This window comes from Labrus mixtus, chromosome 16, assembly GCF_963584025.1.
Source record: "Labrus mixtus chromosome 16, fLabMix1.1, whole genome shotgun sequence".
NCBI lineage: Eukaryota > Metazoa > Chordata > Actinopteri > Labriformes > Labridae > Labrus > Labrus mixtus.
In genome coordinates, this window is record NC_083627.1 from 8,962,078 (window position 1) to 8,974,920 (window position 12,843).

The 12,843-nt window shown below is 42.1% G+C and overlaps 1 protein-coding gene across 1 annotated transcript in view; it reads right to left on the reverse strand.

Moving 5' to 3' along the window:
* Nucleotides 1-4,339: 4,339 nt before the first annotated feature.
* Nucleotides 4,340-12,843, reverse strand: part of LOC132990763 (retinoic acid receptor beta-like) — a 74,870-nt gene continuing 66,366 nt past the window's right edge. Inside the window, exons 7-8 of the mRNA XM_061059163.1 lie at nucleotides 10,133-10,291; nucleotides 4,340-6,759 (exon numbers count right to left, since the gene is read on the reverse strand). Of these exons, the coding sequence (XP_060915146.1) occupies nucleotides 6,425-6,759; nucleotides 10,133-10,291 (494 nt within the window). The 3' untranslated portion in view covers nucleotides 4,340-6,424. The remainder of the gene's footprint in view (nucleotides 6,760-10,132; nucleotides 10,292-12,843) is intronic.

Here is a 12,843-nt window from a genome sequence, read left to right on the forward strand (position 1 = left end):
GCTACTCAGCAAGCGGGAAGTAATCGACATCAGCTTCCTACTTAAAATGTAAACTAATACATGCGGCAAATTGTCTCCAGAGCTGCCAATATTTACACTTCTATACACCTCAGTTGATTCACATGAAAATGATTCACTGTTCTTTTGTTTCATTTGATAACATGTCCTTAAAACAATTTTTTAAAATGTGACTCTTGGGACATAAAAGGATTTTACTTGAAAGCCACAAAATGTTACATCACAAGGGTTATTCATCCGCTGACATTCCCAAGTGTAAATACTCTCTTAGTAATCTTTCCCTTTTTGAGAATTTAGAAGACAAAACAAGTATTTCTACAGCCAAAATTAAAGAAAAGTATTAAGTATTTTTTCCTTATTCAAGTAGTTTTTTTTGGCCAAATATTACTAAGAAGTTGCAACACCTAACTTGTCCACTTGGGGGAGACAGAACATCCTATGAGCACAACGTCATTGCGTTTTAATATAATTATAGATCCATTTAATTCAGTGTCGTTTCTGACAGAATGAAAAGTTCAATATTCAGCATTTTCTTTTTCAATTGACCACCACCCTGTTCATCCGCTGTCATTAGTTAGAAGAGCCAATAGGTCACCTAGGAGACCGCTGTTCATGACCCGATAAACCAAATGTTTAACTAATTAAAGTTCCTCAAAAGTTGGCATGGTAATGTTTGTGCCTGGACTGAACCACATGCATGGTTAACTCTGGGAAATGTTCAAAACTTGGTAAGTTTTAGGCACCTACAGGTCACAGGATTAATCAAAGTGGACTTTTCGACACGCACAGTTTTCTCCCGAAGTCTTGGATCGAAAAAACTTAGCATCCTCAGAAGGATCCAGTCTGTGTAGACCTCTGTCGCCTAGCAACCCCAGCAGCTGCAACAGAACTAGCCAACATAACTAACATCAGGTAACTTGACCTATTCTTTTAGAGATAATTTGAAGAATTAGGGCCCCTTTAGTTTTTAAAGTGAGCCAGCTTGTTTGAATAGGTGCACAATAAACCTTGGGGTATGTTTTGCCGTGAAGGATGCGCTGAATGGATCCTTTGTTAGGTGGGAGGTGGACGAATATGTCGGCTGTATTCAAATGAGCCTTAGAAATGGGACGGCCTTCAACACAGTTCTGTGACGCAGTCGGTCTTTAAATGCGTCCTCTGATAGAAGCAGCCCTCGAATTGGGACCCTGAAGGCAAGAAATAAAGCAACAAGTGCCAGCCAATCACAGAGCAGTAGGGCTAGGTTGGAGCTACAATGTTGGGGGATATAGATGCCAATAGTCTATACTTGAACTACTTAATAATGCCAGGAAAGGTACTGTAAAGTAACTTCTGGAAGTTGGACTGATTTTAAGCTTTTTTTTACCAAAGTTAATTATGGGATAGAAAACCAAAACAAATCACTTAAGAGGCTGCAGAGGATGCTGACCTAGCTCTCTGGGTTTATGCTAAATTACACATTTCTGTAGTAATTTGATTCAGTGATATTACGTATTGATTTGTCCACCTATAACCAGTGTTTGGGGGTTGTCTGGAAGAACCTGAAGGCCTTGGGTCAAAGGATTGAACTAAACACCTCAAACGGTTTATGAGCATCTGATCGATTATTCCCTTCATCATCAACTATACCTGATTAAATGTCCATTTTCAAAGCCCCATGTCGATCACACCCTAGTCCATTAGTTGACCTTTTAACCAAACAGCTGTCGATTGATTGGGTTTGATTGATTGACAACAGCTGATTGGCGTCCTGGCTGAGGAGAGAGGAGAGGGGGGGGGGGGGGCAGCTCTGTTGTTCGACATGAAACAGGAACAGAACATATCAACGATATCTGCTGAGGTGGCTTGGTTCGTCCATTTCTTCTACTTGCGGGCTTCTGTTTGTCCTCAGTCAAACGTTTGTGTCGTGTGGAGCTCGGATCAGCCCACGCAGTTCCAGCTCCTCCTCCTTTTCTCTCCCCCCCCCCCCTCTCTTGGATGTGTCGATGTTACCAAGGACAAATAACAGAGCGTCTTTTCCACAGAGCTGCCAATTGGAATGCAAAGCACACACCATTTATATAACATCTCTGCAGTGAGCTAGATAGTAGAGTATTACAGTTACGTCGGTACAACATTCAACAGAAACGAACGAGAGTAATTCAGCATTGTGACGCTGTTTCCCGAAAGGAACAGATAACAGTCCCTGCTGCGGTCAGGCGCCTGAGGGCGGAGCCTAATGCTTCAGGGGTGGGTGTGGACATTCTTCGGCTGTGAAGGTTTTCCATCTTCAAGAATAAAAAAAGAAAAGAAAAAAGAAAAAAACACCAAGATGCCTCCCTTCATCTCTCACCAGGAGAGCAAGACAGAGAGAGAACCGAGGGAGAGCATTTCTTATGTTACATTGAGATAGAAGTAAGTATTCCTTAACACTGCATATCATTCTTCTGACAGACTCCATGACATTATTCACATTCAAACACGTTAAAAAAAAAAAAAAAAACTGAAACAGCTCTGGTTTCCCTTATGATATGTATTTCTGAGCAGGGATGGGATGCAGATGATTTTTGTTATTATTATGTGCTGCTGAGACCCAGAACCCGTCACTGCCCTGAAGGGTTGTCTGACTTTCTTTTTTGAAATCATCTGCACGAGGCAGAGCGACTTATTTAGTCACTGGAACTGTTTCACATATACAGTCTATACCTCCGTAAAACTCTGAGCTTTCAGGACCGCAGGTATGGAAAGACATTTGTGCCAAAAATCAGGTGTCCAACTGGATTTTGCCTTTAAATCAGGTTTTTCAATTTGGTGTCATTAGCGGACGTAGGATGAAGATTTATCCCAACGAGGCGTCTGCAACTATTCTGGGGCTTCTGGTGTAGCAAACAAAATCTGCATACAATTGCGATTGTTTAATGTTGGACAAGACACTTTTTCTTGATTTTTAGAGACACTTTCAACGACCAAATATCTCCTCAAAGGAATTTGTTTAAAGCTAAATCGGCATCACACAATCTCTGATGGGTTATGGGGTTGCATTCTGTCTCTTTTGCTCTCAGCAAAAACTGTCTCACTGCAAAGACATCCACTCAATAATAGTGCAGATTAATTTAACAGCATTACATGTGTCCAACCTCTAGTCCAAATGTGATCACTTCTGGCCCTCAAAAAGAAAAGTGCATGTCCAAAATGCTAAACCCAGGCTTCAAAAGAGGTCCAGAAACCAATGCGTCCTTTCACTAAATATAGTTGATGGACAAAAGAGAAAATTCAGACTAAACAAATACAACACCTGCTGGCACAAATGTCTTCATTTGAGTTAGATTGAGACATCTGTTGTGCTCTTGACCAAGTCCAACAGATCAATTATCATTATTATTAATCACATGTAACTTTTGTGCTTCATTTCTTTAAACCTAAACTTTCCAGCCTCCTCGTCTGGTTGCAGGAGCTTCAGAGCTACAGCTACTTCTCAAGGGTTCAATATGTTTAAGTGCTTCAGTTAGTTTTGTACCCTTATGCTGTTAAAAAACCCAATTATTATCCTGCAGGGAGAGCTGATGGGCAGTGAGGGATCTGGGTCCTATTAGTGGAGAAAATGGAGGTTATTTCTTATTGTTGAGTGTCATGTGTGACCTCAGCTGTGTGGAGAAAAGCAGCTTTCTAGGATCTTTTAATTTCACCTCCTCTGATGTAAAACACACCGCCTGTTTCCCTGCCAATGAGATTAAGAGCTCAGTTGGATCGGCTGTCCAAAGAGAGGCTTTACTCGACTGCACTTCTCAGGGGGTTCAAAAGTCATCTGGAATCTCCTTTTGCATCGTTAAATGTAGCTTACACTGTCAAGTCTGAAGAGCAAGGCGAGCATTTAGAGAGGGATCTGTGGATCCCGCTCCACCGTGTGCTTTCTACATTAGTGTACAATCGTCCCGACCCACATGGTCCGGTCATCAGTGTGTTTTGAGGATTGCATTGCCCCCCACCCCAACGTGTTTCACCAGTTCAATCAAGACACTTCTGAAAAGGGAGAGTGGGTTCAGGAACTCTGTTTATAAGGCCATAACAGAGCCAACGTGCGTTCAGTTGGTAGTACAAGCTGTTAGCTGTGGATACACACTCAGTCGACCGACGTCTGTTTGAAAATCAAAGTTTCCACAAGGCTGTGATCAGATCGAAAGCCCAAATGCAAAACTGTCACAAAGACAGCAAGAATTTAAAGGGCGGTAGACGTGTCAGCAACAAAAGTGCTTAAGACGAAGAGTTTATTCCAGAAATCTTTTTTCTAGTTTTGGCCATAATTTTGGCTCGTTATTTTGTCTTCACTGACGTATTAGGACAAAGTAAAATGTTGTGAAAGGGGGTTATAGATTGGGATTTCTTTTAGATTCCCATCTGCAAAGACAAAACCTGACCTGGATTCAGGGTTTTAGGAAAGGCTAAAGCTAGGCTATCATTGCCTTCTGTTTAGCATTAAGGGTTACATGTTAGCTAGTCGAAACAGAAACAGGCTCCGTTTAACACCTACACTTTGACTGTATAGCCATCATTTTTGACGTTTTTTAAAAGTATTACAGCAGGTCAGTTTGGTTGGTGTTGTTAATGCTTAAAGGCAGGGTTGGTAATTTGTACTTTTTAAGATTTTGGTTGAAATTGTCTTTAGGTCCTGACAGAAATGAATAACTCATGTTCTCTGAAAAAGGAACAAAGAGAATCTGTCATCTGTATCAGTTGTAAGGCTGTAAAAACTTCAACCAATGTCTGCCACGAGGTACCAATCTGATGAACCAATCACACGCCTCCCTGTCTCCCTGCTCGCTCTCTACCCCTTGCGTGCACGAGCCCACACTCAAAGCATGAGCTGAGGTCCGGATCTGGACTAGCGGCGCTTGTGTATGTAAGTGAGGGGGCGTGGCTTTAGAGGGAGCACAGAGGGGCGGGGTTGGGTGCAGACGGGGCACTGAGGGAATGCTACTTTCAAAATCATGCTAGTTTTCGACAATTAACCCTGCCTTTAAAGGCTAAAAAAAAAAAAGATATGTCATCATAGTGTCGGACTCTGTCGCCTCGACCTCCATCTAAGATTCTGCATTCTTTTTTTACATCATGTCTTGCCGCCCTGCAGACTTTTAAGTCAAAAAAAGAACAACTCAATCATTTTGGTGGAAATGGGGTTCATAAATAGTAAGTAGACCGTTGAGAAGCCAGCCTTATTCCACAATGCACATGTGGACGCCTAATACTCAAGATGTCTTAGCTTGTGGGTCAACAAATTGTGGCCCAACATCCGCTTTTTCAGACTCGTAATCCGCCCAGATGATGATAATAAAGTGCGTCATCGTATGAGTTGAATCACGGTTAAAGTGTAACAGAAAGAAACGTCCTCTGTGATCACAGCCTGCTGCGGAAATATCTCCGGCATCTTTCAGCAACCTAATTGAACAGATTTGTTTAGACAGTGAGGTAAACTGATTTAGTGAGGGGATACAGACACTAAATGAGTTGATCTCATAGACGGACTTATTCTAAATCTAATCTTGTGCGACGGGTCTCGGCGGTTCGCGTCGAGACTGCGAGTTAAACAGACGCGGTCGGTCTGATGGGTGTGTATCAAAGGCTTCTGCTGTTGTGCTTCCCTCCTTTGAGGAAACAGTTGAACAGACTCAGCTGTCGATATGGAGAGAAGCTTTGCATTCTGGCGGTGTGGATGTACACTCACTCATGTAGAGACATGAAGTGTTATAAAAGACAAAAAACAGTTTTAAATATAGGAACAAATATAAAATATTAGACTTCCATAATGTCTATATGCAATAACATTCTAGATAACTTTTCGAGGGACTTACAATTAGTCCCGCTTTAAACCTTAACGTATCGCCTCAAAGAGAATATTTAAGACAATGAAAAAAGCACCACAAAATTCATCATAGAAACAGAGATCTAACCATACAATGGTATGTACAGTGTATGTATGCCAACAATACGAGAGATGAAGAGATGAGGACAGAGAGAGAGAGAGATAGAGAGAGAGAGAGAGAGAGAGAGAGGAGTAAAACCACTTATCACTCCCGTCATGCAGATAAGAATTTACACAGGAGACCTGAGGAGTATCAACTCTGGCGGATTTCGGGGGGGCCATGCCCTCCTGTCACTGTCCCGGTCCCAGAGACGCCACACCAAATAAGAGATTAATTCAGAATTATACACAAAGCACTGATCCTCTGACGCCTCCGTGTCAACATTTTCTTTTCAAGGAGGAAATATTTGGGGAGAAAAATAGGATATAAAGATAACGTAATACCAAGCAAAGAAGAAAGGTCAAGGGGATTATAGGAGGTTCGGAGCCTTGCCCGGCTGTTCCTTTTTTTTTTTTTTTTTTGTGCAAAGGAATGTCAGAGAGAGTTTTGGAGTCACCCGTGGGTACCTCCTAGGGCTCATCGCTGGGAGGTGTGGCTGTAGCCCCCTCTGTGTCATCGGGCGACTCTGGTGACTCAGCAGCAGGGACGTCCTCGGCGCTGCTGTCCTTACTGCTGGGACTGGCCGCCGCCTCCGCTGAAGTGCTGCTGCTGCTGCTGCTGCTGCTGGTGCTGCTGCTGCTGCTGCTGCTGCTGCGGCTACCACTGCCGTTGCTGCTGCTACCACTGCTGCTGCTGCTGCTGCTGCTCTGACCGTCTTGCCCCTCCGAGTTTTCCAGCATCTCCTGGATGAGTGGGGGCATGGAACCAGGGATCTCCATCTTTAAAGAAATGACCCGCTCAGCTCCTGCAAGACAGAAAATTAGGGTGATTAGTATGAAGTTCAATGCTCATTCTTGATACTGAAAATAGCATTAGCCTGCAGGTGTGAAGCAGGCTGTAATAGCTGCAACATTATCCTTGGACTGGTCAAAGCACGTCCAGTAACTAGTAATAATTTATACTGAAACAAACGCTAATTTCAGTGCTAATAGGAACAAAAAGTATTGGACTCAGCTGGTAGCTGCAAACAGGCTGTAATGGCCGCAACAACATCCTTGGATTGCACTTGATCGAAGTACGTCCACTAAGAGTTCCTGTTGTTTCACACAGGCTCATATTGTTATTGTAAGTGTCTTACAAAGTTACAGAAATGATCCCTGCAGAAATAGACCCTCTTGTTAAAGAGTAAGATGCCCTTTCTTTAAAAAGAAGAAACATGTACATCTCCATCTTCAAAGCCGCCAAACGTAATTGATGAAAACCGTGATTTTCACGTCCCAGAATGAAGGGGTGGCTTTTCATCCTCTAGCTGGAGCTGGAGCTGGATGTAAGCTTACCTTTTCAAGAAGCAAAGCAACAAAAAGATACAAACAATCTGATTGATCAAGGCAGTGATAAACCAATAGGTCACAAGGCCTCAAGGTTAAAATACAATAACTGTTATTTGTCACTGCAGTGTGGCTACTTTCAGAAGAGTTGTGCAAAAAGTGTTTCTTGTTTCATAAATGCAGCTTACACCTCAACATCATGTCTAGGTCTGAGAGAGTTGTTCAGACACTTAAAATAACAATCTGAGCCTGTCAGTGACAAAAAACAAAACAAGAACTCTTATTGGATGGATTTCATTGTAGCCATTACAGCCCGTTTCAAAGCTGCTGGCTGATGCAAACTTTTTCTACCCATTAGTCATTTACACCCCACAAATTAACTCACTCCTGGATCACAAATAGTTAAAGTTCCCCAAAGTGCAGAATACACCTCAACCAAATCTCCTAGTCTCCATTCTTATTGCATTTAGTCATTATTGACCTGTCTCCATGACAACAAAGCAAGCTCCATCCACTGATAAAGACCCTGAGCCAAGGTCAAAACTTTCAAAAAATTAAAGTTACTGAACACAGAGTCTGCGTTTTTTTTTTTCTAGTTTCAGATTTTTGTGTGTCTTATGTAAAATAAGGCCGTCTGATAGGCTTGTTTTTCATGCTTCCTCTGGCATTACGTGATTAGTTGGAGGAACGTCTAAATTAAACAACATCTATAATTTAACTTGTAAAGTAAACTTCAAAGGCAAAAGTTAAGCTGCTTTTAGAGGAAGTCAAATGAAAAGTAGAAATAAAACCAAAGAGCGATACCCAGAATAAGTGTTTCTTAAAAAAAAAACAACACACAAAGGATTATGAGACAAATAAACAGAAAAAAGTATCAGTAAGAACATAAGCTGCTAAAGCAGCAAGATAAACCTATGCAACCGCACAAAAAGGAGAGTGTAAAAGACAGGGTATAGAGCGAGACACAGAGGGGATCAAGTACAGGGTCGTCTACAGTAACGTCTTCAGGCAGGTCATCCCAAAGTCAGGGGGGCGGGGGCGGTGGGGGGGTCTGCAGAGGGGCAGGAGGATCTTAAGTGTACTCAGGCTCATACAGAGTTAAAGGCTCAGCACTATGAGCCGGTCCAGAATGTGCATTAAAAGTTGGAGAGTTCAAATCAGCATCAGGCAGCCAGTGCAGAGAAGTTAATGTGAGGTCACGTTCTTACTGTAACTGAGGCGTTCTGCTGGGAATGAAATACAATCTTCATATGTGAACGTTTGTTTTACGCCACCATGAAGGAAGTGTTATTAGCTACAGGGGAACTCAACCATTCTCAAACACTACCTTTACAATAAAACGCTATCATGACGTTGTTTTAGCAACTAAAGCTGTAGTTTATTTGAAGAAAACGAAGGCTCTTAGGAATACTGTACTGAAAAAATGCGACCAAATATCTGATTTTTTAAATTTATTTACTGAAAATTGTGCATTGTGGACCTATAAAACATGCGACAGAATTAAGAAACTGATTTTAAAAAACAAAAGGGCTGCACAGACTTTTTTACAAACGTTTTTTTTAAGGCACACATTCACCCACTTATAATGGCTCCACGACCCACCTCTGGGTCCCAACCCACCAGTTGAGAACCACTGATTTAAATCATATCCTGGGAGGGTCCCATGTCTCCACAACCCATAAATAAAAACAATTAAGCCTATAGCTGCTAGGTGTTTCATCTATTAGCTGCTATCCTCTATATTTTATTAGACTGTTTAGTGTGTTTTTCTAAAACATTACAGAAAGGATCGCTACAGAGACAGAGTAAGATGATCTTTAAACAGCCGTTACATTGATCACGTGAAAGCCACCAGACTTTACTAGCAGAAAACATTTAACTCTCCAACATGGCGTTGATTTGCTGGTTTGTTCAGGTTTCTAACGTGGCTTTTGTGTTTTTAAAGATCAGCTCAGATACAACACAACTCAATAACACAAACAGATCGAGGCAGCAGTCTGTGGACAAAAAACTTTGGTATTCTTCTCATAAAATCACTGGTTCTGCGAATTGAGTCTGGGGGCTTAGAAGAAAGTAATGTAGGTCTCTGATGTTATTGGTTTATAATAAAGACTCTCTCTTTAAAGATCTATTTTTTGTGAGTTCATCACCCATCAAGAATTTTTGCCATTGCCAATGGAACTAAAGCTGATTCTGCAGCATGCAGTTTATCACTTTGCCCCGCCCCTTCTTGGTTCTGATTGGTCATGTATTGAAAATGGGCGCTACCAGCACAAACACCAGCGTTATGGGACAGAGGCCCTAAAATGCTGGAGCCGTGTTTGCTTTTGTTGGTCACATAGAGGCATCAATATTCATTTCAGTCTTTTTCATAAACCAGCTAAAAACGACCTCAAACAGGTCTACCTCTGCATGGATCCTTTATGTAATATTGACGGACACTTTTAGTCTGCCATGGAGAAACAAGTTGATCTACTTTAATGAGGCACATTAAGCTGTCACAGCCGGTTTCACTGCGGCTGGCTGAAACGATCTACTGGAGCAATACCAAACGTTTTTTGTACAAATTGGTAAAATGGACCTCAAGACCCCAGTTACTGTAAAACTTTAGTGGGTGGATAACAATTATTCTACAAAGGAGGCTGCGACTGGAAATGTCTCCGACGATGCAACAGAGATTTGCTAAATGTGTATGGATGTGGAAGTGCATTTCATACTCTGGCTAAAACATGATTTTGTTCCATCATTGTGTCAACATTGCAAAAGTACAGTAGAGTGTTCTCACCCGACAGGACTGCTAGGAATAACTCTAAAATGACACATGCTTAATAAGTGATGTCCTTCCTGTACCTTTAGCGCTGATGCTGCGCAGGTCTGTGATCTTCATCAGGGTTTTGGGGAACATGTGGGGTTTGCTGGGCCGACGCTTCCTCACGTAGATCTTCAGAGCCTCCAGGAGGGGCTCCTGGAGCTGGTCCACCTTCGAGGGCTCCTCCAGGTCCTGACGGTCTACACACACACACACACACACACACACACACACACACACACACACACACACACACACACACACACACACACACACACACACACACACACACACACACACACACACACACACACACACACACACACACACACACACACACACACACACACACACACACACACACACACACACACACACACACACACACACACACACACACACACACACACACACACACACACACAAAGTCAGACTTGTGGCTCGACGGTGACAAATTCATTTCTGGGGCTTTATCTGATTGAGACGAGCTGCAGGCGGACGCGTGTAACGCAGCATGGAGCCCGTTTGATTAAGAAGCGGAGTTTATCTCGTTATGTCAACTCATTTACTGCAGGGGAGATTCTGACAATTAGATAAGTTGAGCAGAAAAGCAATTTGAATCCTTTCGTTTGAGCTCTGATAATGGAGGGTTTTAAAGTCTCAAACAGCAGGAAGTAACAACTGAACTCCGCAGATGTCTCATTCAAAGTTCTGCAGCCATGCAGAGACCAGGATTCTGCACACTGAGGACCAACACAGCACCTGTCCTCTGAACCTCCCTTCAACGCAGAGTGTATTAAACACCATATTAAGGAGCTGCACTGGAAAGACCGGCCCTCATCGGGTGTGATCTGATGGGATTTCAGCTCTCTGACAGGATCAGATCAAGATCAGAATAAGTTATGAGGAAAGCAAATAAAGGATCCTGAAATCGGGACACATCAGGTAACTCACTTTTGGTTTCGATTTTTGGATAAAACCTTTAATTATTTTCCGGTTAAAGACATTTTAGTGGCTAATTTTCTGCCCTACCACACCTACATAGTGTCACATTAAGTTTAAAGAAACACCATTCATTCCTCTTTTAAGTTTACAGGAGTAACAGAGTCGGACCCCCCTACATTTGCCCCATATCAAATCAAATCCATATTAAGCCACTAACCCCGCCTTCAATCTCGACTGTTCTACGTTTCAGGGTCAAACCATACCGGGAATTCAGTAGAAGTTTGACGGACAGAGTGCGACGCTGCTCAGTGTCGACTTGACTGATGAATGAAATCATCAATGTTTGGAGGATGTGTTACACAACATTTGAAATGAAAGACCCAGGAGTGGTTTAGTTCAGTTTATGGGGTTGGAATGCAAAAAAAGGAAAGAAATGATCTGATTTATCCTAAAAGACAATTCTTAAACTAGAAAGAAGATGAACTGCTTTTTTTTCCAGAGTCCCATGTTGTGGTGGGAATTGTTTTTGACATGTAGAGTAAATAAATAATCAAAAAGTATATTCATAAATCATTAATGAAACTGCAAGTCTACTTTAAAGAACAAGGGCTATGATTTAAAAAAAACATCAAACTGGGTTTTATAGTCGTTTTCCAAATAACAATCTCTAAATATGTCTGAGAGTAGCCTTGACATGTTTAAGATATTTATATTCCTCATGTAAGTAAGGAAGTTGTTTTAAAAATAAAATGAAAAGTGCTTAAAAAAAAAGACTTAAAACACTGATGAGAACTTTTACAATTTGGATCTGATCTTAAACACGCACCCACACTTCCTGACTCGGCCATAGGGTGGCAGTGTGTGCTCTGGAATCAGCAGGTGGAGGTGTGCGAGTGCAGATGCAATCAGAAGCGTCTCACACTGTCCCTGGATTATGCAAGAGCCGGTAATATCTGCTGAGGCTCAGAGGTTTCAGAATTTTAATATATACTGGAGAATAAAACCCAGCAGAGATGAAGATGTCGGAGGGCTGGATCAGTACTGACATACTGACAGTACAGTATGGGACTGTCTGTAGGCACAATACAAATATGTGTGTGTGTATCCTGACATAAGAGATTTTGTATCCTGGATTTCAGCTAACTGATGCTGCAGTGACACACCTGCATGCACCTCACCTCACCTCACCTCTCCACCTCTCCACCCCCCCCCTCCCTATGGTTTGTCAGTCAGGATTGTGCTGCCTCACTGATATCAACCTGTGTTTGACCTGGTTTCAGACTCCTGTGGAGCCTGGCTTACTCTCCTGCCAAACTGAGCTGCAGCCCCGCTCAATATTTAACAAGAGGAATCAATACAGACTGAAGATGTAGAACAGAGAGCAGTCAGGGACGGCTTAATGTGGAGCGGATTCGTTCGTTCATTCCACTTGATTATCTTTCATATCAGTCTATATCTCTAAATCTGAGTTTATGCTAAATATATGATGCAAACACGCTGCAAAATCATTTTAATTTGATGTGTCCAATGTAGAAACAAGGCGAGTGTTACACGACTTTGCAGACAGACGCTGATCTAATCGACTCTGGCTCGAGTTGTCTGAGACTCGACACAATATAATTGTCAGGATGTTTTTCAAAAACCCCAAAACTTAGCACTTAGCTGTGCTATTTTAATCTTTGCAGGACAATAGCCCCCTGAGTTTGCCTTTCTTTCCCAAGATTTGCAGAAGTCAGTTGCTTTATTTTCACCATCTTTTATGCGCAATCCAAAATCAGTGAAGATGGCAACTGGAGTCAAATGTTGC